Consider the following 27,869-nt stretch of genomic DNA (forward strand, 5'->3'; position numbering starts at 1 on the left):
GTGTGCGGCGGCTCTCTGGGCTTATCACCCGAGCCCCTCCAGACCCTTACTACACAGCAGCTCTCCCTCCTTCTGTACTATTTTTTTCCCCACTGGACTGCAAGACATCTGCTCTGACAGCACGTCCCAGCCCTCCAACCTTCAGCTGCAAGCAGGCACACAGGCTTTTCATCCCCAAAGATGTCGAATGCAGATCCCTTCCTTTTCAGCTCCTCAAAAAGCTGAGGAGAAAAAAATCTTAGGGCCTTCTGCCTCCGGCTCCAGCCAGCAACCTGCTTGTCCTTCAAGTCCACGTGGGATTTGATTCAAGTTTTGAGGATGCTTTTCAGACCGTGTCTCAAAGCTCCTGCAGGGCAGTGCTGTGGGACACCCATGTGTTCTGGATGAGGTGGCCACCCTTGGAAGTGGCAGACCCAACAGCGACACAAAGGTGTGCTCTGTTGCCAATCCTGGTCAAAGCAGTGCTTCGAATACTTGCTCAGATGGCTACTCCACATAGCCAAAAGTTCCCTGTTTCTAAATAAATCCAGGCAATTTTGGAAAAAAGGGTAGTTAAAAATTTATCACATTTCTTGGTAGACCTTGAAGCACAGTGAAGTCCTGGAGTTACTGTAGAGATTTCAAAACTGCTATTTTAATATATTTTATTATATATATAATATACATAAAATATGAAAATTCAACATCAAAGAATATGCATCAAATGCAGTTCTCATTTACATTACAAACTAAAGAGAATTCAGAGTAGTTTTGGTAACTGGGACATCAATGATGGATGGATATAAGACAAAAGATCTTATTTAAGGTTGAACTGGGTTCTTTTAAATTACTTCTTTACGCATCATAATGAAAAACAGTAATAAACACAATTCAAGAGAGCTTATCTGTAAGCTTTCTTTTCTCCTGAATAGTTTTATGCCCGTATAGGTATCTAAAATGGTCTGTACATCCTTGTTATAGCACAGAATTAATACAGAATCATCAACGACTTCCAGCTTAGGCTTTTATATTTTGCCTCCATATTGCCATGGCATTTCCACAGCACACTACAATGCCAGGAATCTCTCCTTTTACCTTGCTCCTTTTTCTCCCTGTGTATTCAGGCCTGTGTGTTATTTGCTTTTGCCAAATATATCATTGTTTTCAGAAAGCCTTGAAGATTTACATTCCTCTCTGAGCTGGAGAGTTCTTTCACAAAACATGCTGCTACTTTTTTGAAGCAACAAACCTGTATTTAGTCTTTCTATACGATTGTGGTTTTCCATTTTTTTGAGTTTCAGTACACAAGATGCGTGTGTTAAGGGGGATTGGCTGTGCTCATGCAGTGAACTGTTAAGAAGCTCTTTCTGTAGCATCCTCTTAGAGCATCTGGTGTGTGTGTGCACTTTGTTTGGCGTATCCAGTACACTGAGGGAATTTTGTGTCTTGGATGAGATACACAATTTCTCCCAAAAGAAGCACATTGTGGAGCATTTTAAAGTGTTAAAGGAAGATGTATTCACATAGTCTTGCCTGATACTCACAGATGATAAATGGAAACAGGAAGATATTCATCAGGCGGTTTTCACAGCGTTTCATTTTAATATGTCAAAAGTGAGAATATAGGAACATCAGTGCTGAATCACAAAAGCTCTTAAGCGCAGGCTTGAGGCTGAACTCTTGGCTATATGGCTATATTACTTCAAAGGTTTTGGATTGCACTCCCTCTAGGATGATGGGAAAGATTTATTTTGTAAACTCTGAGAATTATTATTATAGAGACATGAGTTCAGCTCCCCTGGCTTTGAGTTTACATCCTTTTTAAATACACTGAAACACCCCAGTATATTGGTTACCAGGATATACCCACAAATGCACCCGTCAGGAGACAGTTGTACAATGGCTCTGCTCATCGTGGGGAGCATGGAGCAGGACCAGAGGTCCGTCCTCCAGAGCTGAGCCCACCTGATGGGGTGTACATTTGGCTGTCTGCACGATCATGGCACTCCTTGCATTTGTGCCTACGTTTTGCTGGCATACATCATACCTGCCTGAAAGGCACGTGGTGGTGATGTGAGAGGAAAAAGGCAGCGAAGCTGGAGGGCCAGAATGGTCAGATTGTCTACCTCACCTTGCCTCAGAGATGGCTGCCCTTGGGGCAGTGGCTAAACCAGCTGCAAACCGTTCCAGTTTACAGCCTGGCATAGACAAGAGGTGCAGATCCAGGTCTGGATGTGGCAGTACGGCTGGCTGCAGCCTGCCCCCCAGTGCAGGCCACTTCGGCGTGGGAACCTGGGGGAGCAGGGCTGCAGGGGCAGTGACTGCAGCAAAACTTTCCGTTTTAATTTCCCTTTATTTGTGAGTCACTGCCCACAGCTCCTGCTGCTTTTACTTTCCTCCAGGAATGCATCTGCACAGTTTTAACTGTGCTTGCATTAATGTAATTGTGTAATCTGGTAGCAAGTAATCATGCAAATATCGAACTGTTGGAAATGTCTTCCTTCAGCTGGCTGTGCTGAGCAGTTTTGCTCTACATTTATTTGTCAGACATTGTTACTGGGTAAAATTCAACTATATATGCAATCTTCAATTTCTCTGAACGGTTTTACTTGCAGGATTTGAACATGCTTTGTAACTTAGGAAGACACATGCCGAAACAGAAGTGTTAACTAATTAACTCAAATAGTTTAATTTTCTGTACAATGTTTAATTCAGCAGCTGCTTTTGTCCCAGATGCAGCTGATTTATTAAAGGAGAATATCCTCTGTACATTACTTTTTTTAAATTGTCATTCACTCTCAGATTTTGGGCAAGTGCATGAAAAAATATGGTGTACATACAAAGCAAGACACCTGATCCTTTAGTGTTGCATTTAGCACATCTTAATACAGACTTCAGAGTTGAATAAAGAAGAAGTATTTAGGGAGAAAAACAGTTTTAGCAAGTGGCACGCAGAATCCATAACTTCTGTGGAGGGTTACTGCACCCATCTCTGAAAGGTTCAGAAAATGGCTGTCACCTGCAGGATGCATCCATGGGAAAAGGTGGAAGCAACACATACGTCATTAGCACCCTGCTTATTCTACAAACACTTCACAAGTACTGTCGTGAGCTCAGCCGTGCCCTGCCACCGCCATGGGCAGCAAAGCCAAATTTTGACCAAGGCAAAATGCAAACACTTACCTGTTTGTCTGTTCATGCAATCTGCAACCCATAGTGAAACACCGGAACAATTTACATGTATTTTGGTGGACAGGGAGCATACAAATTTATAATTGGTAGTGTTGCCTACTCTCATATATATATATATATATATGTATGTATGTATGTATATATATATATATATATAAAAAATATTCCATATAGATGTCTGTCATCAGCTTTATATTTATTACTGGGTCTGGAAGCGGCCAAGGAATCTGAAAACCCAGGCTAACGCGGTTGGATATTTGCAAGAGGATTGCTCAGCAAATCATGTCCCACCCCCCCCTGAAAATTCAGACCTGAAAGGTGATGCAGCATGCTTACCCCCCGCAGTTACAGGCGGGTGCCTCAGTTGCGGAGGAGGTCGGGTGCAGAAGATTGGAAGCAGCTTAACCTTTAGCAGAAACACTTGGACAGCTGAGTGTCACGGCTTGCTGCTGGGGTGAGGTGTCGCCTTCCCTGACGTCTGCTTCTCCCCTTGCAGGAGAGTACTGTGAGGTGAACGCGCGCTCCGGTCGCTGCACTCCAGGGGTGTGTAAGAACGGAGGAACGTGCGTGAACCTGCTGATCGGGGGCTTCAAGTGCGAGTGCCCCCCGGGCGAATACGAGCGGCCGTACTGCGAGATGACCACCAGGAGCTTCCCCCCGCAATCCTTCATCACCTTCAAGGGGCTGCGGCAGCGCTTCCACTTCACCATCTCCCTCATGTAAGTCCTGGTGGGGAAAGGCTCTGTGGCTGGTGGCCTCTCCGCTTCGGCTTGGGGGGTGTTTGTTAAATACTGTCACCAACCACATCAATCTATGTGTAGGAGCCACTTGGCACATTTCTGACTGTCTCCTGCGAGTGGGGTGCAGTCATGTTGTTTGAAAGCGTTTGATTTCCTGCCCTGATGAGGATGCTGCCGAGTTGCTGGCTCCTGACCTTCCTCCGCTGCAGCGTGGGGCGATGGCAGGGGAGAGGGGACACCAGGACCTCTCTGGCCACCTCTCAGCAGCCCTCAGCTGGAGAGGTGCGAGGTGGGGTGGTGGGTTTGCCACTTTTTCTAGTTGGGCCTGTGCCCTCCTGCCTCTGAGGCTGGCTGCAGAGCGTTCATGCCGCTTGTCCGGGAGCGCTCCTCCCCTCTCCTGTTTCCCAGCCTGTGAGGGGATCCAGGCTCGCCAGGACACGGCCGAGCACAGGCTGGGCCTCCTCAGGTCCTTGCTCTCCGTCGGTTCCCAGCCTTGGGCTTGGGACAACCCCAACCATCCCAGCTCCTTGCCTCGCTCCTCCTGACCTTCACACCCAGCTCCTGCTTCTGGTCCCATCCCAGCTGCCAGGCATGACCAGCCTCACGTCCATCCCATCTGCCCCAGTGTCCCCATATTGGACAGTGTTCTCCTGGGCTGCCTGTCACTTTTCCTGTGGTGGCACTCAGGGGGGAAGGGGGAGCAGTGATGGCAGCTGCACTGTGTGGGGCAGGGCTCTCCTGCCCGGGCTCACACATCCCGGAGGGAAAAACCCTCTTCTTGGAGATGACTTCTTGGGTCAGGCATAGGGCTTGTCTGCAGTGGAGCCAGAGCTCCAGGTGCACCCATGCCTCTACCCTGGAGAGGAGGTGGGTTTGCAGCCTTCCCATGGTTTAGCTGCTCAGAATTGACTTTTAGTTCTCCCTCACGGCTGACTGTGAGTAAATAGCACAAAATGTGTTAGCCCCGACCCCAAAGGGCAAGGCCGGGGATTTGTTGATAGGTACGACAGCCACAATGACAAACATGTTTGTGCGTCTGTCCAGAGAAAGTGGTCAGGCTGGACACCACCAGGCATGCGTCCCATCCAGCCCCCAGCAGTTAACTGGTGTTTTACATCTGTCAGGAGCCAGGCAGCTTCTTCCCCTTTTATCTTTCAATCTGCCTCAATCCTAAAGTCTGTAATTCTATGGAATCTTGAGATTTTGGTTAAATCAGAAAGCACAGGCACAGTTTGCACGCGAGACGAGGCAAGGAAGAGTTGCGAGGGTGAAGATTGTTTTAGAGCATCAGATCTAAGTACCTGGAAAAGCTGAGGAGCAAAAGGCTCTGTTGGACTTGTCAGACCCACAGTGAGTGCAAACAAAGGAGCGGTCTGGGCTGCCTGCCAGCATAAATTACCTGCGCTACCTTTGGCTTGTCCCCTCAGCCACCTGGTGTCATTTTTCAGGCTTTCAGGAAGAGATCTTTGACATGTAGGGTGCTTCAAGTTAAAGTGACTCAAATCCTCTCTGTAGGGATTATTGAGAAACAGCAAACTACTGTAGCAAGGTAGTGCTTACCGCAGGGTTTCTTCACCGCCTTCCAAACCAAGATGACATATTTAGTCATGAGCTAAACACTGGTCAGTCCACTTGGTGTGACGATAAGAAGTCTAGACCATCACGAGGTTCATCCCACGCTGCGGTAATGACAGATGTAGCTTTTCATACCTGAAGTTCACTTTTATTTATAAACTTGTTATTTCTTTGGCTTTTATTATCCTTCAGTGCAGGTGGAAAAGACTATGTGAGGGTAAGCAAGAATTAGCAGTTCAACTAGACGATCGGTTTGCCATTGTGATTTGAGAGCATTCATAAAATCCCAGGGGATCTAGCTTCCCTCAGCATCAAGTGACTCATGAGCCGCTCCTGGCAAAAAGCGGGATTTTTGCATTGTCCAGTCTCATAATTAAAATGCGATTTAAAAAAAACCAAAACATTTAGGTTACTGACCAGGCACGTCTTTCTGCTCCCAGCATTGTATGTCTTCCTTGCTTACTTCCAACACTTGCTACTCCTTCACTGCAAAAGACACTGTCAGTGGAGAGATTTTCTCACTATTTGTTCAAAATTCTCTAAGAAAGTGTCTTTTGTTTCCTATGTCCTAAGATTAAAATATCCTTTCTGTTAAAATCCAGTATTTTCCCTCCAGCTATGATAACTGAACAAGTTCAAAAGCAGTAGTGTTTTAACTGTTAGTATGATATAACATATGCTTTTGACTAGTGGTAAAGAATGGAACTGAGCACACACGGAGTAAAGAAATATAAAAAATAGCTTAATAATGTAATAGTTTAATAATTAAAATTATGGGAGAGAATTGTAACCATATCAGAAAAATATATTCAAACAGAACTAAGGTTCCTGTTGTTGCTAATAAAACTAAATATTTCTGCCCACTAAGAAGCATCACTAGTTATTATTCTCATGAGTTTTGCTCATATATATTCTGGATAGATCTGATCAAAATGTTTTGATGAAGCAGTTATCCACAGAAAAATACCGTACTGGGAAATATCCTACAGTAACTGTATTTCTTTGGATAAAATGCTTGATGGTGAGAAGTGAATACTAAATCAGTGTTTTGATAATACTAAAATATTTCAACAGTATTGTCTTAATGTAGTTTGCCTTTTACTTCTGTAATATTATTTTATATGATGTTAAATAAATTTAGAAATAAAGATGCATTTCAAAACTGCTTAAAAGTAATCAAAAGAGTAATATAATATTTTGACGGACTATAATGGATATTCTTTGGAGTTTGTATTTTACTGGAAATGTCAAAATTTTGACTTCTGTTTTTTGAACCAGAACAATTAATTCTCCTTTAAAAATATAAAAAAATGTATGGAATTAAAATTCACATTTCCATGTAGCTCAAGTTGAGGCTCCTGGTTCTGCAAGTTCTTTGCTCAGTGTGACCTAAAACATACATGTCTGACAAACAACTTTTGTTAAAAAATATTCTTTGGTTTTGAAATTTTCTATTTCAAATACCAGACTTTGATGTTCTAAAATACTGTTTCTTTCACATTCTCTGAGTGCAGGTTTTGTTGCATCACATGAGAGTCTTGCTAGTAGGCGTAACATGACAGGCACAAGAATATTTTTTTCTGTCCGTGGAAGGCAGTTTTTGTTAGCTGTCTTCAGTATTTGATTCCTTTGTAAGAAAAGTGGGTTAATTTAAATCAGGCATATTTCCTGAAGTTCAAGATACTAAAATCAAACTACACTGCCATTGGGAAACAGAAGAAATTCCCATGGTTTATCTCTCTTACTCTCTTTATATAATATTAATCTTTGTAAATATGTTTATGTAAAATGTAATACATTTTTTTGCATTTCTACGTAGATGAAAGCTGTATGCAAATCCCCAAAGATAATAGATAAAAATGATAAAATACATACAACATATAGAAATTTGAAAAAAAAGGTTCTGTGCTGACAAAAAAACCCAGGCTTTTTTTTAAAGTGGGGAAAGGTGTAATCATCCCATATTAGGAGCACAATAAAAAACCAGAAAACACCCATTGGTGCTGAATTAGTGGGACCATTTAAGTGTTTATTTTCCTTCCTCCAATAGACTGATCTGTTGATTGATGAACCCTGATTGTCTACATGGTGTTATTAAAGTAACTCTTATCTTTCTTTTCCCCTTGCCTCCTCATCAGGTCTTTTTAAAGATGATTGTTCGTGTACCCTGTAGCATTTAGACAGCAAGCAGGCAGCAAGTATCTCTCCTTTGATGTGAAAATGCTTTCTAGCTTTCGGACTGTTTGCAAAGTGTAGTAAGTGCTACTGTTTGGCAAGTGTTAAATACTCATGCTGCATCATGTGCCTGATTTTACTCCTTGTGAGGGTCAGCATCCACTGCAGAACTCTGCAAAGTAGATTTCTGTAATTTCCGTCTTGCTTGCTTCTGTCCGTTGTGAAAGAGTAGATTTATCCTGCAACTGACTCCTCAGTTTTATAATTTTCTGTCTGAAGAAAGATTCAAAGGCTTGCTTTTCTGCTAAATACAATGCTGTCTTTCTTCTGGGCAACTTGACCATCAGTCTTTAATTCATAAGCCATTAAGCATTCGTAAGCCCTTGGCTCTGTGTTCTAGGTTTGCAACAAGGGAAAGGAACGCTCTCCTCCTCTACAACGGGCGGTTTAACGAGAAGCACGACTTCATTGCCCTGGAGATCATTGAGGAGCAGATCCAGCTCACGTTCTCGGCAGGTGAGGTCTTGCTTAAGTCAAATGTTTCTCCTTGTGGTCAGGAGATCCTCTCAAGCTGTTTGGAAATGCATTTTAATGATTTTATATGGCTATTTGCTGCCTCATTAATTGAGTAACTGGCTGACATTGTACAGTGAACAACTGATGCCGAGTGTTGTAAAGTACTCCAGATTGTAGTGGTTTGTGGTGGTTACACTTGCAGTTGTAGGCAGGAGCTTGTCAACATATCAGTTATAAGAGGCAGAGTTTATGACTACTATAAAAGATTGGCACTAGCCTGAAAGTTGGCCTCCGAGCCAACGTTTGCTTAAATAAGACTTTATTTTATCACACTGTGATAAATGTCGTGTGTTTATGCATTTTTACTACACATCGTTGAAACGAGGTGCATAAATGTTATCTAAAAATACATGCGAGCCGAAGGAAATGCTAGCAGACAAATGAGAAATGCATGTGGTTCATTAGGGATTGGTGACGAGCCATGCTGTTGCTGTTGCTGGAATGCACTTTTGCACTATAGAAGCACCTGTTATTGGAAGAAGCCATAAACAAGAACAAATTTAGGAGAACTTGGCTGTCCGCTCATTTGCTACGTGGGCTAGGAAACAAGAAACGGAGGCTTAGGGGTTTGCTTGCTTGCTGCACTAGGACAAAACCAGGGTCTTTTGGTGCTTCTGGGAGCAGAGAGAGGAGAAAGCTGACAAGCAGCGCGCTGGGCGGCATGTACCCTGTGGCCTTCTCCCAGGGCAGAGGTTTCCTCCAGAAAATCAGCCTTGGCAGTGGCAAAGCTCTTTCTGACAAAAGCGTGATCAGAACAAACCCTGACCATTCCAGCCTCAGCAGAGGGATGTTTCCTGAGTTAAAAAAGCCCAAGTTTCATCCAAAAACTGATGCCCCGCTGTGCTAATTGCCATGAGGGGGTAGCAGGTGGAACTGTTAGCATGCAGCTATACAGCATGGTTGAAGCACATTGAAGCCACCAGGAATTACCTCCTGAATTTCAGCAGGCATGCTGAGGCTCTTGGAGTCCCTCTTGGTTGACTGCTTACATTCCCGCTTCAGCCCCGGAGCAGGTTTGTGAGTTCAGTTGGAAAGCTTTGGTGACTTTACTACATCTCAGCAGAGCAGACAACCTGTAGTTGTCACAGGTTTCGGGGATGTTTTCCATGGGGACAGAAACAAACGTCTGGGAAGCGCTGTTGTTTTGTAGGTCAAGTGGGGTTAAATGTAGGTCAAGTGAGATGTTTGTACCTCTGTACCTAACTCAGGAAATAATCCTGTTATTTCATGTTATCCGTATTCAAAATAGACATGCAGGCTTTAGTCAACTTTTATGTTTGTGAGAAGTGAGATGTTGCAAGCAGTAAAGCAGTAGATGCAGAGCCCACATCGGTGTTGCACTCATCGCCAGTGATGGTTGTTTCCCTCAGAGCCCATGATAAATTCTGTGTGACCCCATCAATTTACTAGCAATGCTCAAGTGCATATCTGGGCCCTTTGAGTTGAAGATATCCGGTTTCATTTCCCATTTATTACCTCAAAGTTGTCCAAATTAGAATTTTAAGGCAGGTTTTTCAATGGATTAGTGTAATGAAATAACATGCTGCAGTCAGAGAGATGTGCTTTCTTCTGTAGCTCTGCTCCACCTGTCTAAACTTGAATCAAATTGCTTGGAAGGCACCCTGAGGATGAATGGGAAAAAAAAAACAAAACTAAATTCTGCTTGCACTTATGTGCATTTAAATGTGGAGGAACTACTTTAAAATACATGAAACTAAATTTAGATTTGCACTGCTGCACCTGAGAGCAGGTCTGGTCCTGTATATTACAAATGGTATTTTCTTTGGAGGAGAATGGTTAATGTTTTATAGTTTTAAGTGGCTTTTAATGAACAGTACAGGTTTTGGACATCTGATCTGACAGCGTTACCTGTTGCAACAACTTTTTCACAGAAAGCAAAGCAAAAGGATTGGGAGGCCAGTGATCTTCCTATTGCAGCAACTTGCTAGCTGAACAAAAAGCCCAGTTTTTGTCACAGACTTTTTATCACTAAATGGTAAAAAAACATCACAGCAAGTTGTCAAACATGCTAAACTGAAATCTGTATTGTTTAAAAAACAGAATGATATAGGATGGGAATTAACAAGGAATAGTACTTCACACAGGGTAAAGTATTTGTGGCAAATAGAGAGCTGAAAGTACATTTTAAGCTCAACAATACTAAGAACTTTGTTAGCTTATGGGAGGGAGTTATTTTTCCTGTGGTTTATTACGTAGAATTTTCCAGCTGTTAAAAAAAAAAAAAAAAACCACCACCAGAGAAAAAGAAAGAAAGAAAAAAAAAGAAGTTGAAACCTAGCAATCTCTTCTCCGTGCCAGGCCTTTTATGTACTTTCAACATGAACATTTATTTTGCTGCTACCTTGGAATAGATATGCCTGGTTACTGAGCTGGTTCTGCTGACTCAGACCTGGCTTGAAAGCTTCAGATTTCCAATTGCAATGGCAAGGACTTGCTTTCAAATTTAAATACTGAAAGACTGCCAATAATTTCGTTGATTACTGGTAAAATTTTGCTGGTACCAAGTTTACCATGGATTTTGTACTACAGTACTTTCGGATTTCAATTTCTCAGCTCTGGCGAGGAGTAGGCTTCCCTTCCCTGACAAAATATCCCAGCACGATACTCATCATATTAAAAAACCCTCAAAGTGCTGGTTTTGGCAGAAATGCAGAAAAATGCATGTACATTTTTTTTCCTCAGTTGACCACTTCAGCAATAGCTGTATCTACCCAATGCATCTGCTACCACAATAAGCAGAAGCATAATAAAAAATAACATAACTTACCCAAATGTGTCAGAAGCTATTTTTGTATTTGTGTACCAAAATAATTCCATGAAACTGGGGATATTTACTGTCTCACAGGATGAAAACCCAAATTCCTCCATGATTAAGTAAGACGGCTGCATCCTGTGCCCAATGAGGGTCTTTCTGTGTTTCAGTTTAGTGCAGTGCAGGGTTTGCAGTGATGTTGACTTATTTTTTTCCTTTCTGCCTGCCCTTGCAGGGGAGACAACCACTATGGTGGCACCGTTCGTGCCTGGAGGGGTCAGCGATGGGCAGTGGCACTCAGTCCAGGTGCAGTACTACAATAAGGTAAGACTAGCTGTGTTGGTGATAACCCTATTATATGTAGAGTAATAGAGGTGTGGGTCATCTGGCTCTGACCTGATGTATGCAGATGACCTAAATTTTATTTATTAAACCAGACACATTGCTACAGCTCTGCACAAATGGTACTGGTCTTGCTTACCTTGCTGGGACAAAAATTCCAACTCAAGTCTCTGAGTTTTGCCTCAGAAAGGCAAAGTCAGGCCTAGTACGTCCTTCTCAGAAGGGAAACCTTCAGGTCCTTGGAAGGATTTTAGTTTTCAGTTCTTTAAACCATCACAAGTGTCAGTCTATCCAAAACAGCTGATTTGGTGATTTGGATCTTTTTGAAGAATTGTGCAGTGCAGGAACCTTCAGTGTAGTAAGTACAAACCACTAGTGTAGAATTTTCTGAAGCAAGGTAAAACTATTTTCTTCTGTAAAATGACAAGTTTAGCTATTACAAGCTTCTCTGGTTTGGAAAGTTTGGTTATTAAATGGTTGACATGTTTCAGTAATCAAGGACTATCTCACTAAACTATTTCTTTTGTCTGCTATATAAAAAGGTATGCAAAAGAAATGCAAAAACTCTCGTTGCATGCAGTTTGTGGCACTCTGGGGCGGGCTCCGGCATCGCTGTCCCACAGCTGCACCCTTGGTAGTTGTCAAAAACGGGTTCACTTTGACTGAAGCAAAGGCAGGGGCTTTGTGCAAACCAGGCATTTTGTGATGAACCAAAAAGCAAGTTTTCAGGGTGTATGGTGTCATTGTTTACAGACAGATGTCAGAGCTCTTCTATAACCTATAACAAAAATTCGAGAATTCGTTTAGTTACTGAGAGGCGTTGCTTTTAAGTCTGACATGATAGCATTATGGGGATCGCGTAAGGAAAGAGAGGAGCATTGTTGTCTATTAAAAAGGAAACAGGATACTGGTGTAGGAAGCTGAATGGAAGATGAAGGATTAATATGATCAGCAAGTTCTGTATTTCCCAGTGCTGCATCCTTTCATCACAGTTTGTGTGGCAGTTTGAATGGGAGGATTAAAAAATTCTCTTTGGACTCCTAGATAGAGTCACCTAGCCTAAGGATATTTTATTGACAAAATAAAAACATCTTTTATTAGTTATTTTATATTAAAAATAATTAAAACTTGTTTTAGAAGTTTTATACTTAATATACTCTCTACTGTCCACCACACACAGAAGCAGAAGCGAAACTTGGTGTGTTGCCGTGCATGCATCTGTGGACACTGTGAGGCTTTTCCTTACAAACTGCAACACACCAGGTTTCCATGGTCTGCGTATTTCTTAGTGAATCGCTTCAGCAGAGTAAACAGCACTTGCTGAAGCAACAGAGGGTCACTCCTGCTTTCGAGCTCCTTGGTGGATGAGTACAGGAGGGCACAGCTGCAGGGACAGCCGCTGGAGCAGCTCGCTGAAGGGCTGCCAAGCAGATAAGGGGCCCAAGCAGTCCCAGGACACTCTTTAAAAGGGAAAGAGATCTGACACTGATGTTAAAAATAAACCTCTGCTTCATTTTCAGGGCTTGCTGCTGTTCCAGCAGACTGGTAGGTGAGCCATGTTAGCAGCTGTTGTTTTCCTATCGCTAACATGTGCGCCGTGTCATCAATTTCTTCTTTTGCCCCAGTTTTTTGAAGAGGAATGAGCCAGTCCCTGCTGCATGGGAAGGGAGCTCAGGGCAGAGAGGGAGAGCAGAGGGCCCACGCCAGGAAACACCATTGACTTCACTGCCTTTGTCACTCACATGACATAAAAGTGATGAAAAGCAGGGTCACTGTGTAGAGAGCAGCACTGTGCCCTTTGCTGTCCATGTTAGAGACTGAGGTCATCACCTTCTCCTTAGTAGTACTTATTCCAGAATGGTCAAACTTGGTCTGGGAGAGGGGACCTCATAATATTGAGTAAACAGCACAAGTAGAATATGCTGTCCTATGTGTATTTAGCGTGCTCTTAGGACTTTCCAGCATGTCTGAGAACCACATAGGTTGCACCAGCTCTTTGGTGGTACAAGAAGAGTACCCAGAGGCAGCCAGCTGGCCTGCCTGCTGGGCTGCTTGCTGTGCCCTGCAGCAGGGTTAAGCCTTCGCCTCGGCTGGTTTTTGTTTGGAAAGTAGTTCCTTCGCTACTTCATGTTTTAACAAAGCTGGAAGTAAAGTTCCTACGAGGCAGTTGAAAAGACAGAGACAATTTAGGGGTTTGAGTTGTGCCAAGATAGGTGGGATGCTGTGTCTAAACTTGATGCAGCTAGGACATGCTTGAATAACAGAGCACCCAAAACTCATGAGTTTGCTTAAATTTTGTACTCATGTTACTTTGCAAGTACTGCATCCTTCCACTCTTTCTGAAATTTTACCACAGTGTCAGGTCCTCATCCCATCACTACTCAGCCCCTTTTCTTTGCTCAGACGTGCTGCAGCCTTCCTGAGCAGGCACAGCTCCCCTGAGCTGTCTCCCTCCTCCCTGCCTCCAGCTCATGTTTGATCCCCACCTCCAGCCCCTTCTGGACTCCCCTCCCTCCTCTCTGCCTCCAGCTCACTCTGGCATTTTGTGGCAGCACCCCATCCCTGGGGGCAGCTGCAGGGGCTACCTCCACCAGCATCCCTACAGGGGCTCCTTGCCCCTTCTTCTGTTCTGTTTTTTTGCCTGGATCTAGTCTTTGCTCCTCTTGAGACATCTCTTCCCAGTGTTGCCCATGGGAAATGCATAAACCATCACCCCACATACCCGTAGAGATAGATCCATTTTATTCATTGTCTATGTCTCACATTAAAAAGCCCTTAAAGAGGTATATAAATACCTGTTCTTTTTTATCTGTCACTCATGTTGCTTTTCATCTCCCTCCATCTGCCTTTTGCTCCATCAGCAGGTTTTCTTTATTTAATAAATATGATTGCCTTTGCCTATCTGTTCATCTGTCCCTTCCTGTGTCACTTCTGTGCTTTTTTTGCACAGCAAAATGCAGTCATTCTGAACTTTTCTTATTATTCACACTCCTACAGCTGAGTGCTGTCAGGCTGCTCGTCCTGCTGCTGGGGTCACTACAGCTGTGTCTGTCCTCTTCCTGCCCACCACTGTGTCTTTGGGCAGTGACAGGCTTCTTCAAGATGGACCCTTTTTTCTTGCCTTTAAAAATCTAAGGTATGTTGTGGTGCCATTGAAAGAAACAGCAATCCGAAAATTTGCTGTTGTGCTCACAGCAAATGTTTGGGGTCAGGTACACTCTTAGATCCATCCTTCTTTCCCAGTTCCTTTTTTTGTTAAGCTTCTTTAAAGTATCTTTTTAAAAACTAAGCTAGAAACTGTTCAGTTTAATTCCTCCTTTCCACATTAGTACAGCATCTAGCAAGAAAAAAAAAATGGTTCGGTCTTCTTTGGGGCTTTCAGATAATGGTGTAATTCACACAGAGTATTAGATTTCATCATAGCTGAAGTTAATTTTTCATCTTTATTTTTTGAGGAGAATAACTGACTGGCTTTGATACATAATCTGAATCACTTCAGTCCAAAGCACATTTTCATAGATGAGTTTTCACAACTCTGAAAGCTGTCCCTGCAATCTGAGTTGATCATGGTCGAATAAGAGCACAGGTTGAGTGGTTTTTGGCACCTGTAGCTCTGTGGCTGGTATGTGGCGGAGCATCACTGGCATTTGGACTCCAGGGCTGGGTGACTTGGATGGGGGAGGCAACTGGTGGGAAACTTCTGCAGCAGCTATTTTCTTAATGTAGCACGCAGTTCTGTGGCATCCTGGTGATGCTGCCACCCTGCACAAAATTGGTTTGATAATAATGATAATGAAATAAGAAGTAAGTGTAGAAGTGACTCCTGTAAATTATTTTCTGTACTCAGCTTAGAAGTGATGTGCTTGGTAATATATATCTTTAGCGTTGTTGAAAAATGTTGCTTTATAATTAACTCTGTATCATGAGGGCCCGCTGCCACTTGGAGATAGACACTGGAGCCTCGACTGGTAAGAGGTGAGTCCAGAGCTGGCTTTGGGCCACCATGTTTGCAGAAAAGCATCAGACCAGTTCTCCACCAGCTTAAGTATTTGATGCTTTCTTAGAAATCCTGGCATGTGCAGGCACTGTGTAAAATGTTACAGTAATGAAACAGATTGTATCAGAGGAGGAAGGGAAGCAATGTCATTTCATTTACCATGTAGTGATGGAAATGGATGCTTCCTCCCCTGGTAACAGCTGACACACTTGATTTCAGTGGAAGTGCCTAAAGGAAGCACGTGGATTGTACTGAGGTTGTACTAAGGAAGTGTTGGCTCTGTATTTCATTTCTGAAAAAGAAAACACCAAGGGGGAGGAATTAGTAGCTATAAGAGAACTAGAAGTGTTTTATAACCATTCTCTAGTTTCGGTTATATATTAAGTCCTGTCAGCTACCCAGTAGCAAGGTATCGGTTTACCTGTTAGTAGTGTTACTTGCCATTATAGATGTTTGCTGACAGCAGGGGGAAGGCAAGGAGGAAAGCTACTCACTGACTCTGTTAGCTTAAACACCTTGCCTTCTGGGATCCTTGCAGCCATTAAAGTCAGTGGGAGGTATTAAATTAAAGGTGTGACCTGCTTTATCAAGAGTTATATATATTGAATAAAAAATTTAGAAGAAATGGGATTTTTTTTTTTTATTCTTTTGGAAGAGAAAGTGGGAGAAGGGGGAAGATTTCAGCCTGGCAAGTAAAACTGGTAAAAAATAGCAGAAACAACCTGCTGATTGTTCAGAGGATAGCTGGTGTGAGGGGCAGCAGCAGTGTGAGCTGCACTATTTGCCTTGGTGATGGTGCTTGCTTTCCATGTGATGAGAGTGCAGTCAGCCTCTGAGTTTGGTCCTTATCCTTTGGTTTTCCTGCACCTGCCAGCATGAGTGACGGTAGTAGGTTAAGCCAGGCTGGTATTTGTTTGGAATAGGAGCAGAAACCACCAGGATGTTTGATGGTAGCGATGCTCGGTATCAGTGATATCGCATGAACTATCTGGCATTTATTGCACATACAGGTTCATGTATGATTATAGGCATTGCCTGAGACAGGAGATTTTAATGAGCCCAGTAGTGGGTGGTGTTTTTAATTAAGTGAAACCTTCAAGCCACTCTCCCAAACTTCTGATAGAAATGCAATTTTGTTCAGAATTTGAGATATACCATCAAATTTATGTTAATGTTTTACCTGACTCATTACCTCAGGGTAGAATGCATCATTTGGCACAAGATAAAAATGTTTTGCGCATGGACATGTTCCTTTAATTATAGAGGGCATGTACATGTATATTTATATACTGTGTATCTTATGTGTTACTTATACATATGTGACATCAAAGTTGCTTAAGGATGTTACTGTTCTGTAGGTAGAAGCTCCTTCTGCATCTGTTTAAGCGAGCACAGACAATTTTACCTAAATGACAGAAAATCTGAGATCAGAAGCGTGTTAACACCGAGTGTCTGATGTGCAGTAGAGTAATTGTGGGGGATGGGATGAACAAATCCCTGAATGAGTCACAGAATGACTCACAAAAGTAATGGCTGTAAGACTGGGCAGTGTGTGTGCATGGGATCCTCCTCCGTGGTCAGGAAGCGTAAAATGATGGGTACCTCGAAGAGTGCCTCCACTACTGGTCACTTGAGCCTGCAGGCTCCTAGGATGAGATATTCAGGACAAACATTACCCTTTCTCCATAACTGAGCTAGTGTTTCTTCTCATATTTGATAATCCACAGGAAGCTGCCGTTCTTTCACTCCTTCCTTGCATGTCCTTAGACTGAAGAGTACCGTGGCAGTTGTTTCAGATGCTTGATTATCTTGGGAGTAGCCCACCCTTTCACAGTGGTACAGTTAGCAGAGACCTGATGCCTTCCATCCCTGTCAGCTTCTCACCCAGCAGAGCCCAGACCTGCGTTTAGCCTGAAGACAGCTGCTGGAGAAAACAGGCAAATTTCTTCAGTTAGAGATAAACTTAAAAGAACAGAGAGCTGCTTAGGGCTGATCTTCAGTGTGTTGTGAATTCAAAGCACAGGAGGTGCATTGCTCTAAATCAGACTCACATATGCTTTCAAAAATCTCCTGCCTGTGGTAAGTGATGGTTTCTCTTGAGTTGACTGGCCTTTATCTGGGGCAAGCTGGAGCTTGAGTATCACTGAAGCTAATGCTGTAGAAATTTAGCTCTCAGCCCACTCACACACTAGAATTTGCCAGTACCTTTCCTTCCCAGGGAGGATCTATCCTTCCCCCATTGGCTGAAAACCATTTCCAGATGCCAAAACACCCTCTGTTTCAGTGCCAAGTCCTGCACTGTAACTGATTTTCTGTACCTTGGGTGCGTGCTGCAGCTCTCCCCTTGTGGTTGCTCTGCCGGTAGGTGAGTGGGTGGAAAGGCAGCTTTCTCCTTTGCCCGTGGGTTCCTTGGCCAAAGCTGATACCAAAGGGTTATTTAACTGTGCCCGTACAGCTGTGCTACAGCACCAGCAGAGCATACCAGTGGAGTCTGCATCCACAAATCCTCCATACTGTGGATCGCTAGTAGTGCCTCACAGCTGATGCTGGGAGTTAGCATACATCTGGCTAAAACCAACCAGCTCCGTCTCTGGGGAGATCTCAGTGAGCTCCATTTGCTCATTGTGATCTGAGTGGCAGCTCTCCAGTGCTGCTGGGCAGAGCTTGTGCGCCCGGCTGGGCTCTGATCAGGGCTGGGGGCAGCTGAGGGTCTTGACGATGATGTGGATTCGGGACTGCTGCCAGCTTAGGTGGACTTGGGATGAAGCTGCTTGCAACAAAGGAACAGATCCCATCTGCACCTGCTCAGGACTCAGGGCTTGAAGTGGAAGGGGGGGCAGGGTCATGGAGGAAAAGACAGGAAGAAAAAAGCAGCCCAGGCCACGTCAGGGCTTCATTTGCTGCTGTACCTGTAGTTAAGTCGGGCAATATGTTGGTCAGAAAGAGGAGTGTCATATGGGAGCTCTGTGAAATAGATGCCCGAAGAGGCATAGATTGAAAATATACCTATTGGATGATAGTCCTTGTTAATGCTCCTACTGTTAAAATAAAATGAAGAGCATCTGCAGGTCTGTTCCAAACCACCTGCCTTCACTCCATGCACACTCTCCATCTCCGTGTGCATTTTTTGTCATGTCCAACTGTACTGATTTTGGCTGGGATAGCGTTAATTTTCTTCATAGTAGCTGATATGGTGCTATGTTTTGGATTTCTGACCAAAACAGTATTGATAACACAGGGATGTTTTAGCTAATGCTAAGCAGTGCTTACACAAAGTCAAGGCCTTTTCTACTCCTCAGACTGGTGTAGGCTGGGGGTGCACAAAAAGCTGTGAGGGGACACAGCCAGGACAGCTGACCCCAACTGACCAGAGGGGTATCCCATACCATTTGACCATATCAGCAGTAAAAGCTGTGGGGCAGAAGGAGGAAGGGGGGATGCTTGGAGTTATGGCATTTGTCTTCCCAAGTCACCATTATGTGTGATGGAGCCCTGCTTTCCTGGAGATAGCTAAACACCTGCCTGCCAATGGGAGATGGTGAATGAATTCCTTATTTTGCTTTGTTTGCATGTGCAGCTTTCTCTTTGCCTATTAAGCTGTCTTTATCTCAACTCACAAGTTTTCTCACTTTCACCCTTCTAATTCTTTCCCCCGTCCTGCTGTGGGAGGAGTGAGCAAGCAGCCGAGTTGGGCTTAGCTGCTTGTCGGGGTTAAACCATGACACTAAGCAAGAAATAAGAAGCACTTTAAAATAAGCTGGGTGTTCAGCAACTTCAGGATAAAGGCTTTCCATAATGGACAGGAGCAAAGACCTTGAGATAAAAATTGCAACATTTACCTGACCAACTTGGAGATGTAAAGGGAAGGTTGTTGGATTTGGTTTTTTTCAGGGGGCAGGTGTCTCTATTCTAAATCAGACAGAAAAATCAATACAATTTCTTTGCTCAAAAGACTTTTCTGCACAGGTGCCTTCCAAATCCAATGGCAGCTTCTGGTCTAACAAAAGGAAAAAAGGGTGGGTAAATGTACAGCCATGACAGAAAACCCAGTGAACCCATTTTGCTCCCAAGGGAGATGTGACCGGGAAAGCAGCAGTCTCACGGGGCTGCTGCAGAGGTGATGGGAACAGGGAGTGAGCAGTGCCCACCAGGGCCCACCAGCAGATGCGGAGGGGCAGTTGCACACGGCAGCAAGGATGGTATGAATTTACCTTAGATGCATCATGATGTGTCTTGCTGGAGCGTGCCTTGCTCATACAGAGCATCTGCTTCAGCTGACTGCATGACAAGCGTAAGCTCTTGGGTTCAGTCCTGTACAACTACTGCATTTTCTCATGCTCTTACACACATTATGCCTGCCACTCAGCAGCAGAATTCTCTTTGGGATTACCTTTATAACAAATCTGTAACGTTCATCACTACCTTTGTTTCACTAGAGCCTCTGTTTTGATTTTGGGAGCCTGTGTTGTGCAGCTGTCCAGCAGTGGCCGGAGGCAGGGCACTGCTGAAGGAATTGAGGATGTGTACACAAAACTTCCTTTTTAAAAACTATGTCCCACCCCTGCTTTCCCACCCGAGAGTCAGCTCATCCACATTTCATCCAGCCACCAGTCACTGTAGGGGGGACATAGCCATACACTGAAAGTCAAGACCTACGTGGCTGTGCGCTGGTGTGCTCACGGGCACCTGGAAGCTCAGCGGCCACTTGCATTCCCCTGTTCTGGGCAGGCAAGACCTGCCCTTTAATCCAAATTCCTTGCATAAGTACAAGTCACACAGACAGTTGCAAGCAGTGGGAGTGGTGCTGGTGGGTGCTGGAGAGGTTAATGCAGCACCTTGTTTTGCATAGGGTGGGTTGCAATACAGCAGCCTCTGATGGTCTGCTGTGGAGACAAGCAGAAGCCCTGCTGGCTACAGCACACATGCCCCTGTGCCAGGTGCCTATGGAGCTGACAGATAGTTTATCTCGTTTCCTTCTGAAAACACAGACCCTCTCTGATGATGGCAAATTCACCTGTTATGGAAATATAGTTTTTATCCAGGACCAATAATTGACTTTGCCACTTTGCCATAGGGGATAAAAAAGGCAGATATCAACATTTTAGTGAAACTCAAGGTTGTGATAGCTGTGCCAAAAGACATTGATGACAGTGGTTACTGCTTTCTTTCCTACAAAAGGAACTAATTGTTGTTAGAAGTTCTGGGTTCACAGCACCCCGTCATCCTAGGACTAACAGGCAAATGGGAGCATCACGCAGCAGCTCAGCACCGGCTTCCCTGTGCCACCCCGCTGTCTCATCGCCCCTTGGGCGTGAGGCTCCCATTCCAGCAGGAAAGCCTTGTTTGCTCAGCTCTCGGTCTCCCTGCCAAGCCTGCCAATGAGGCTGCCAGCGCAGCGGGTGATTTGTGAGGCAGGCACATGCCTGCAGCTGAATGCCAGCTCCTTGGAGAAAAGCCACATAGCTGCCACCAGCTAGGCATAACTTCTAGTCATTGGACCCAAGGTGAAAGAGTTAGCCCTGAAAGTATCCAGGACACCATCCAGTATCACTTACTTCTTAATCTGAATGGTCAGGAGAAGCGGTTGGCAATTAAATTCTTAGATAGGTATTAGGTATTACACCCTGTGCTGGGGAGCACCTCTCGCACTGGGGCATGGTTGCCCCAGCCGAGTGCTGCATTTTGTAACGTGGTTGGAAAAGACAGACCCCAACAAAAGTCAAATCACTGGAAATGCAATTAGTCATAAAGGCTGGGTATGACTTGTTCAGATGTCTGTCACTGGTGACATCTGAGCAGATGTAATTGTGATCTGAGGGAGAATTTCTGAAGTTAATCCTCCCGGTGGCTTCCAGACTAATTTGTTAAGGGATTGAGGGAGATTTTCTAAACAAACAATGCCGTTGTTGAAGATTATGATAATGCCACTGTTGATCAGATGTGAGCCCCACCAGAGTTCGGATTTTGTTGGCTCAGATTGACTTGCTGTATTTACAGCATCCGTGATCAACACAGGCCCACTTTAGCATTATTTGGCATTGTCTGGTAAAGAAAAATGCAGACCATTAATTGCGATGTTACGCAAATATCTTAGGGGAGCAGGGTTCTGTAAATATGGAAAATGTCATTCAGTTAGGAACAACCAACTTCTCTGGGCATATTTTTCCAGGAAGAGATACAATTTTGTGGATCTGAATTTCCAAACCTAAATAATAATATCTCTAAGAATTGCCAATAGAGCTTTTAAAGGCTATCTCAAGTGCGCAAGGCAGAAAGCGTGCTAAAATTTAGTGTTTCCCATTAAAACAAATCATGTATTCTTACTTCATATTTAGCCACATTTCTAACTTCATCATTTCCTTATCACTCGTCTCGTTGTGAACATTGTGAAACAGCAGAAGGTGATGCAGGGTTGCGGAGGTCAGCGGTGGCACAGCGAGGAGGAGGCAGTGGGTAGTGCTAGCTTTCAGCAGAGCACCGGTAGTATACTTCACCAGATCATCGGTTTGGGCTGGATACCCTTCCTTCTACAGCATTTTCGTGGGATCAAAAGTTCTGCCATCGCTTAAGCACAGGAAAGCTTGCAAGACGCCAAAAATGCAGGGAGCGTAACCGCAGTGAATTCATTAGCTCTAGAAGGACTTTTCTGTGGTTACCTGCATAAGTGCAGGGCCTCTTCTTCACACGGAAAGTTGCCAGGGTTTTTTCAGTTGTACAAGGAAGAAAAGCAGTTCGGGTGGAAAAGTCACTTTGTTTGCTAGCCACAATCAAAAATTTTAACCAGTATTCTGAGGGACTTGCATGTTGCGTTTCCTTGTCACCTCAAGAGGTGGAGGGATTTTTCCTGGATTAGCAATGTTGTTAGCCAGGTGCAGGTTATGATAATCTTTTCACAACTTTATTACAAGAACAAAAGTTACTGTATTAGCAGTTTGTTGTGCATTTTGGTGGGCAGGCTTGTACAATTGTGAAGCATGTGGTAGGTAGTGCTGGAGGCACACGTACGATATGAGGGTGTGAGGACTTTGTAGCTATGCATCTGTGTTATTTATCTATACTTCGTATTTTTGGTGCTAGTGGGCATGGCTATTTAAAAAAACTAGCAATTAAAATGACAAGCAGCTAAAGAAAGGGAAAGAAATCAGGTTTTCCATTGCTGAATGCATGCCAGCACTTCACATTTAAAGTTCAAAATGTTGTTTTAGTCAAACACATAAAATATGTTCCTCATGTCTGAGCACAAAACATGTCATTTCCTACATGCTCAGAACTCTTGTGGCAACTTAAAATGCCATGAGAAAAGGTAATCTCTGCAAAAATAGTTCAGTTTATGAGTCATTTCCTGGCATTCTGGCTGAAGATTGGCCATGCTGAGGCCAATTTCATCCTCTTCCATCCAAATACAGAGGATCATCAATGAAAGTCCTAGTCTAGATAAGACCATAGGTTTGATATGTAGAAATGGAAGCTTGACAAATTCTGCTTAGAAATAATATACAGTATCATTAATAGTGAAGGTGTATGATCTGCATGATAATCTGCCCACAGTTCTGATGGTCTTGCAGTCCTTTGAAATCTTTCAATCAAGTCACTATTTCCTGTTCTAAAGGAAAACTTTAACTTGGGTACAAGCCATGTTACTGAGACAGGACTCACTGTGTGATGTTCTGTGGTTGTATAAGGCAAAAGGCTGATTAGATGCTAACATGAGTCCCTTCCATCCATAAAATGTGGCGGAATCCTGTGAAAACCCATCTCGAGCTCCAGACTGCAGTATTGCAGGTGGGAAGACAAGAGCCAGGAGGACAGGAGAAGTGTTGCCGTGCATTTCTTATGCTCTTCCAATGGCATCTGCCACTCCCTCAGTGGGACTTTGGTTGAGCCATTGGCAACCGTTTACGTTCCTAACATCTCCTGAAAAGCGCTGAAGGGCTGCCTGGCTAATATTTGCTTTTTCTTGCTCCTGCTTGGATGTGGTTGCAGAGCCCTTGCAGGTGTTAGTGGGTATAAAGGGGGGCAACTGATCTGCCCTTGCAGAACAGGCACGTGAGTCTGGACTTTGAAAGCCCCTCCCTGCAATTTCACCAATATTTATTCATGCAGATTTAAATTAGTAGTAATTGCTTTTGTTGATTTTGGTGGGGGGGGGGGGGGGTGGTCTGGTAGAGGGTAAGTGTGAAGTGATTGATATCTGGGAAAGGAAATGAGGATTTGGCCGTGGAGCAACATTCCATTGTCTTGACACAAAATAACAAATAACTGGCCTCTAAATCTGTGTCTCAGGAAATGAAAGTGTAAAGCAGTGAAAGTCATTTGGAGGTCATTGAGATGCAAAGTGTGGCCTGCTCCCCAGCCCTGAGTTGCTCTTGCTCAGCTCTCCGTGACAGCTTTGAGAAGTCTTTTGGGTGGCTTGGGAAGAGGAGGGCGAGTGCATACCCAGTGCCTGGCTCTTTCTGTCCCCTACCTGCTTTAGGAAGTGTTGTTCTCACAGAGTTTGCAAACCCCACCTGAAAATACCCATTGTTATGCCGGTAATTTTTTATGCAAATGCATACAGTAATTTTTTTCAGAAACCATCCTCAGAGGTTTTGATCTGCAGGTGACAGCAGGGACAATCTCATGTCAAAACTAACCCAAGCCCTTGCTCTTCTGGAAGCCTCATCCTTGGCAAGGCTGCTCAGCACTTAGTCCTCTTGCTCCTCCCAGGTTTTAAAAGGCTTGACTTGTGTGCCCAGTTACAGCACTGCCACTTCTAAGTCTGTGCCCACCCCACACCTGAGCTGAGTCTCAGCTGCATGGCTTTCCTCATGGCATGGGGCTCTCAGATCACCCTGGAGAACCTGGCACCCAACAGTGCTCCCTGAGCCCAGGTTTGCTCAACTCATTTGAACACTTCCATGCCACAAAACTGCTCAGAGGTTTAATGGCACCTCCAAAACCAGTGATTTTCAGCTCCTCCTGAAGGCTGAGGAGATGCAAGGGACCTCCATGAGAGCCGGCAGAGTCTGAACGGCCACCATAAGGCCTTGAGGACAGTGCTTGAAGGCGGTGATGTGCAGCCCAGCCTGGCGAGGGCTTCTGCAAAGCCAGCGCAGTCATTGAAATGGCACCTCAGGAATTTGGTACGAGTTCTTTGAAGTGCACTGTTATCTCAATTTAATCACACAGTAAATCTACAGTAGCTTGATGATTTGCAGTAACTTTTCAGGTATTTTGTATCTGTCTGCGTAGTGAGGGGAAACAGCGCTTTGCAATTACCTGGCCGTGCAGGGGTCTGTGTGTACCAGGAGACCCTCACAAAGATGAAGCCATGGGGGGTGGGGGGGTGTAGCCTGTAGAGCAGTGTGGGATTCCTGGATTTTAAAGACTCGGTTGTGTCCCCAACACCCACACCAAGCAGCAGTTTTCTTGGCAGGGTGTCGCTAGGGATGAGTCCAAGGAGAAGGAGTTAGTTGCTGTGAGTGTCACGTTATGCTATTTCTAGGTATTTCTTGGATTCTGACAGCAATAACATTCACATCCTGGATGCAAAATGAAGTCATAAAACAGACCAGTTTTATATAAAGCTGAAAATATTTGAGAGTGGTACTTTGGCAGGTAGATAGGGACAAATGGCAAAGAGGGAAGAGTTTGCTGAACTGGGAGATGGGAACATATGAAGGAGAACAGGGATGCTCTTCCAGCATCTTTCTTCATGTGCTCTCCTCTCCCAGTTCTCCAAGGGTGCTGGAAGATCATCCCTGTTAGTGGAAAGGAGGGAGGCAGCAAAACAGTCAGAAAAAGGGTTCAGAGGGCAGGGGAGGACCAGGGAGAAGGTGCAACAGCCACAGGGGCAGATCAGAGGGGAGGAGAGCGCTGCAGATAACAGATGAGGGGATCCACAGCAGCAGAGCACCATGGTGAGTGGTGTCTCCCATGCAGAAAGCTGGATGTTGTCTTGAGCAGCAGGCATGGTCTCTCGGCCTCCAAAACAGGTTCTCCTTGCTGTGTCATAGATTCAGTGTCAAAGAACTGAGAAGCATCTGGAAATAAAAAATGTGAGGATAAAATTTCCGTTGCAGTCATTCTTCCCATCAGTACTACAGCAGCCTTTGCCAAAATCAGTCAAATCCAAGAATATTCCCTTTGCAGGAACTGGTATTTGTGAAGATGCTGGTCGTGTTCTGTGAAGGGAAGCAGCACGTCTGGGTGCTGTGGATGTGTAACCATGGCTTTTCACAGCCTTGCTGTGGTATTGCCACACGGTGGGACAGGAGGGCTGCTCCCTGTCTCTGTCCTACCACCGTAAGAGCAGCAGCAATTCGGGCAGCACCGTTTATGTGTGCCAGGTCTCATAGCTGTGCCAAAAACCTCCTGCTTTGAGTATCAAAGTTTAGCCTCTGCATGCGGCTGTAAAGGAGATAATAAATCAGGCTGGTAAAACTTGCTTGATTTTGTGGCCCAGCCTGGATCCTGAGGATCAGTGTTTCAGGGAATTAGTCTAGGAAAAGGAACTGGTCTGGTGGCTTTTCAGGATTTGCATTTTTGACTCACCGATGGGAAGCTTTTGGGTTTTCTTTTTCACTGTCATGGGCTCTCATGTTTCTGTACAGACTGGAGCCAAGTTTGTGTAGAGAAATGCCATTAAAATATTCAGGGAATAAAGGGCATACATACATCAAAGGGGTAAGGGGTTTATGTGAAATGATTTGTCCTGCTTTTCCCTGGTGACTAATCAGGATGCATAAAAGATTCTCAGTTCTTCACACCGCCTTATTTTAAAGGTGCTCTGGAAAACTGTTGGGGGAAAACCTTAAAAAGCAGAGATTAACGTTAATGGTTTCTCTAATCTGGTCTAATTTGGAGTTTCCCAGTTGATCAGAACGATCTGCGAGTCCATGCCAGGGCACTAAGCTTCTCTGGCATTTCCTAGTCTCTCCCCCTGGGATTGCAAGTATCGTGCTTTCCTCGTTTGTTTTTTCCTGTTTATTTATTTATTTTCCTTGCAGGGGGGCGGGCTCCGGCCGCTTGCCCAGGGAGATTGTCGCCACCGCGGGCCCTTAATGAGCTTTTTGACCACTGAAGCAGCACAGCATCGCCTGGGAATCGGGTGGAGGGGGGGGGGGGGGGCTTCTCCCCTCACGGCGTCAGATAGCAGAGCAGAGGCCGGCGGGTTAATGAAGGAGCCGGGGTGGCTGGCAGGCTGCCTAATGAGCAGCAGGGAACTGGTGAGGGGGGACCCAGGCGGCGGCCAGAGCCCCAGCAGCAGCCTCCAGCGGGAGCCAATGCCAGTTGCTCCATTTTTTATTTTTTTTTTTTTCCCATTATTACTGTAGCTGGAAGCCTTAGAAAGCAAAGAGCCCCAAAGGGTATGAATATGAATATGAACATGAGGCGTTTTCCACCCAGCGCTTTTGGGGGCGGTGGGGGCGGAACCAGTGCTTTAACAATACAGGGGAGTGCTTTTTTTTGTATTAAAAATAACTAGGAAACAGATTCTTTTTAACCTTTAACCGCTCCAAACAGTCAGTAAATCATTAGCTACTGATTAACAAAAACAGAAGGGTAACTTATTGTCCAGTAAGCAAACTCTTGGAAGCACTGAAAGGCTGGCACTGACTTCAGGATGGCTTTTTACACATTTGCACTTATTAAAAAGACAGACAAGCCAAGCTCTGCATATTAAGCTATGCCATACAAAGCATTTTGCTAAAAGATCAACTTTCTACAATAGATGCATTTTTAAATGTGTACAGTGATCTGAGCAAATGCAGCGTTTATGATCCGCAGTGTTGTATCTGTCCCCTGAGAAAACAGGTCTCCTCGTGCCAAACGTAGCGAGGTAGGTTGTGTCTCATCTGCAAGGGTTCCCAGTTTGTGTTCTCAAAAGTCTTGGCCATATTTAGAGTCTGCTGCTGAACCGTCTCCTCAGCTCCTTCAAAAGACTCAATGGGGTGGCTAAAGCAGGCGGAAGCCCTCGTGGCTGGGGTTCCGGCTGGAGAGCACAGCTTTCAGTTTGAGTTCAGGGAATATCCATCATGTTGGAACACTCTCCCCTGACCAGTCAGAACCACTCTCCCTCTTTCCGTCTGTGCAAATAGTCAAGTGACAATTTTTTATCTAAGAATGGAAGTTGGAAAAAGGTGTTTCTGGTGGAGGAGATGTTTGTGGGGCCTTTCAAAAAGGCTTATTATCTTGCAGATTAACTAGTAAAAGGGTGAGTCCAGGAATCTTGAGTGTCACCGCTGCTGCTGGTTGACTAAATAAACATTTGCACTTCGTAGTATTCCTGTTACATGTACAGCATCTAGTCTGATTTATTGCAAAATAAGTCTACAGAATATTGGAATATTTCCTTAAACCTCTCTAACAATTTTGCATAATTGTTTTGAAAACAATAGTATCTATAATGTAAAAATGTAACGGTTAAGTATTTAAAACAAGGCTTCCATTGTCTGCTGATCCATGTGTCTCTTCTGTTCACACTGCATCGTTACACCATCTGTGTCTTTAATAAGTAACTGTGTGGGCTCTCGCAGTT

The 27,869-nt window shown here is 44.4% G+C and overlaps 1 protein-coding gene across 6 annotated transcripts in view; it reads left to right on the forward strand.

The window, feature by feature from the left end:
* Positions 1 to 27,869, forward strand: part of CELSR1 (cadherin EGF LAG seven-pass G-type receptor 1) — a 176,779-nt gene that overhangs the window by 88,480 nt on the left and 60,430 nt on the right. For all 6 annotated transcript variants that reach the window (XM_040594252.1, XM_040594253.1, XM_040594248.1 and 3 more), the window contains exons 3-5: positions 3,668 to 3,890; positions 8,062 to 8,177; positions 11,246 to 11,334. In XM_040594252.1, coding sequence (XP_040450186.1) covers positions 3,668 to 3,890; positions 8,062 to 8,177; positions 11,246 to 11,334 — 428 coding nt within the window. The remainder of the gene's footprint in view (positions 1 to 3,667; positions 3,891 to 8,061; positions 8,178 to 11,245; positions 11,335 to 27,869) is intronic.

The sequence above is a fragment of the Falco naumanni genome, chromosome 5, assembly GCF_017639655.2.
Source record: "Falco naumanni isolate bFalNau1 chromosome 5, bFalNau1.pat, whole genome shotgun sequence".
In the NCBI taxonomy this organism is placed as follows: domain Eukaryota; kingdom Metazoa; phylum Chordata; class Aves; order Falconiformes; family Falconidae; genus Falco; species Falco naumanni.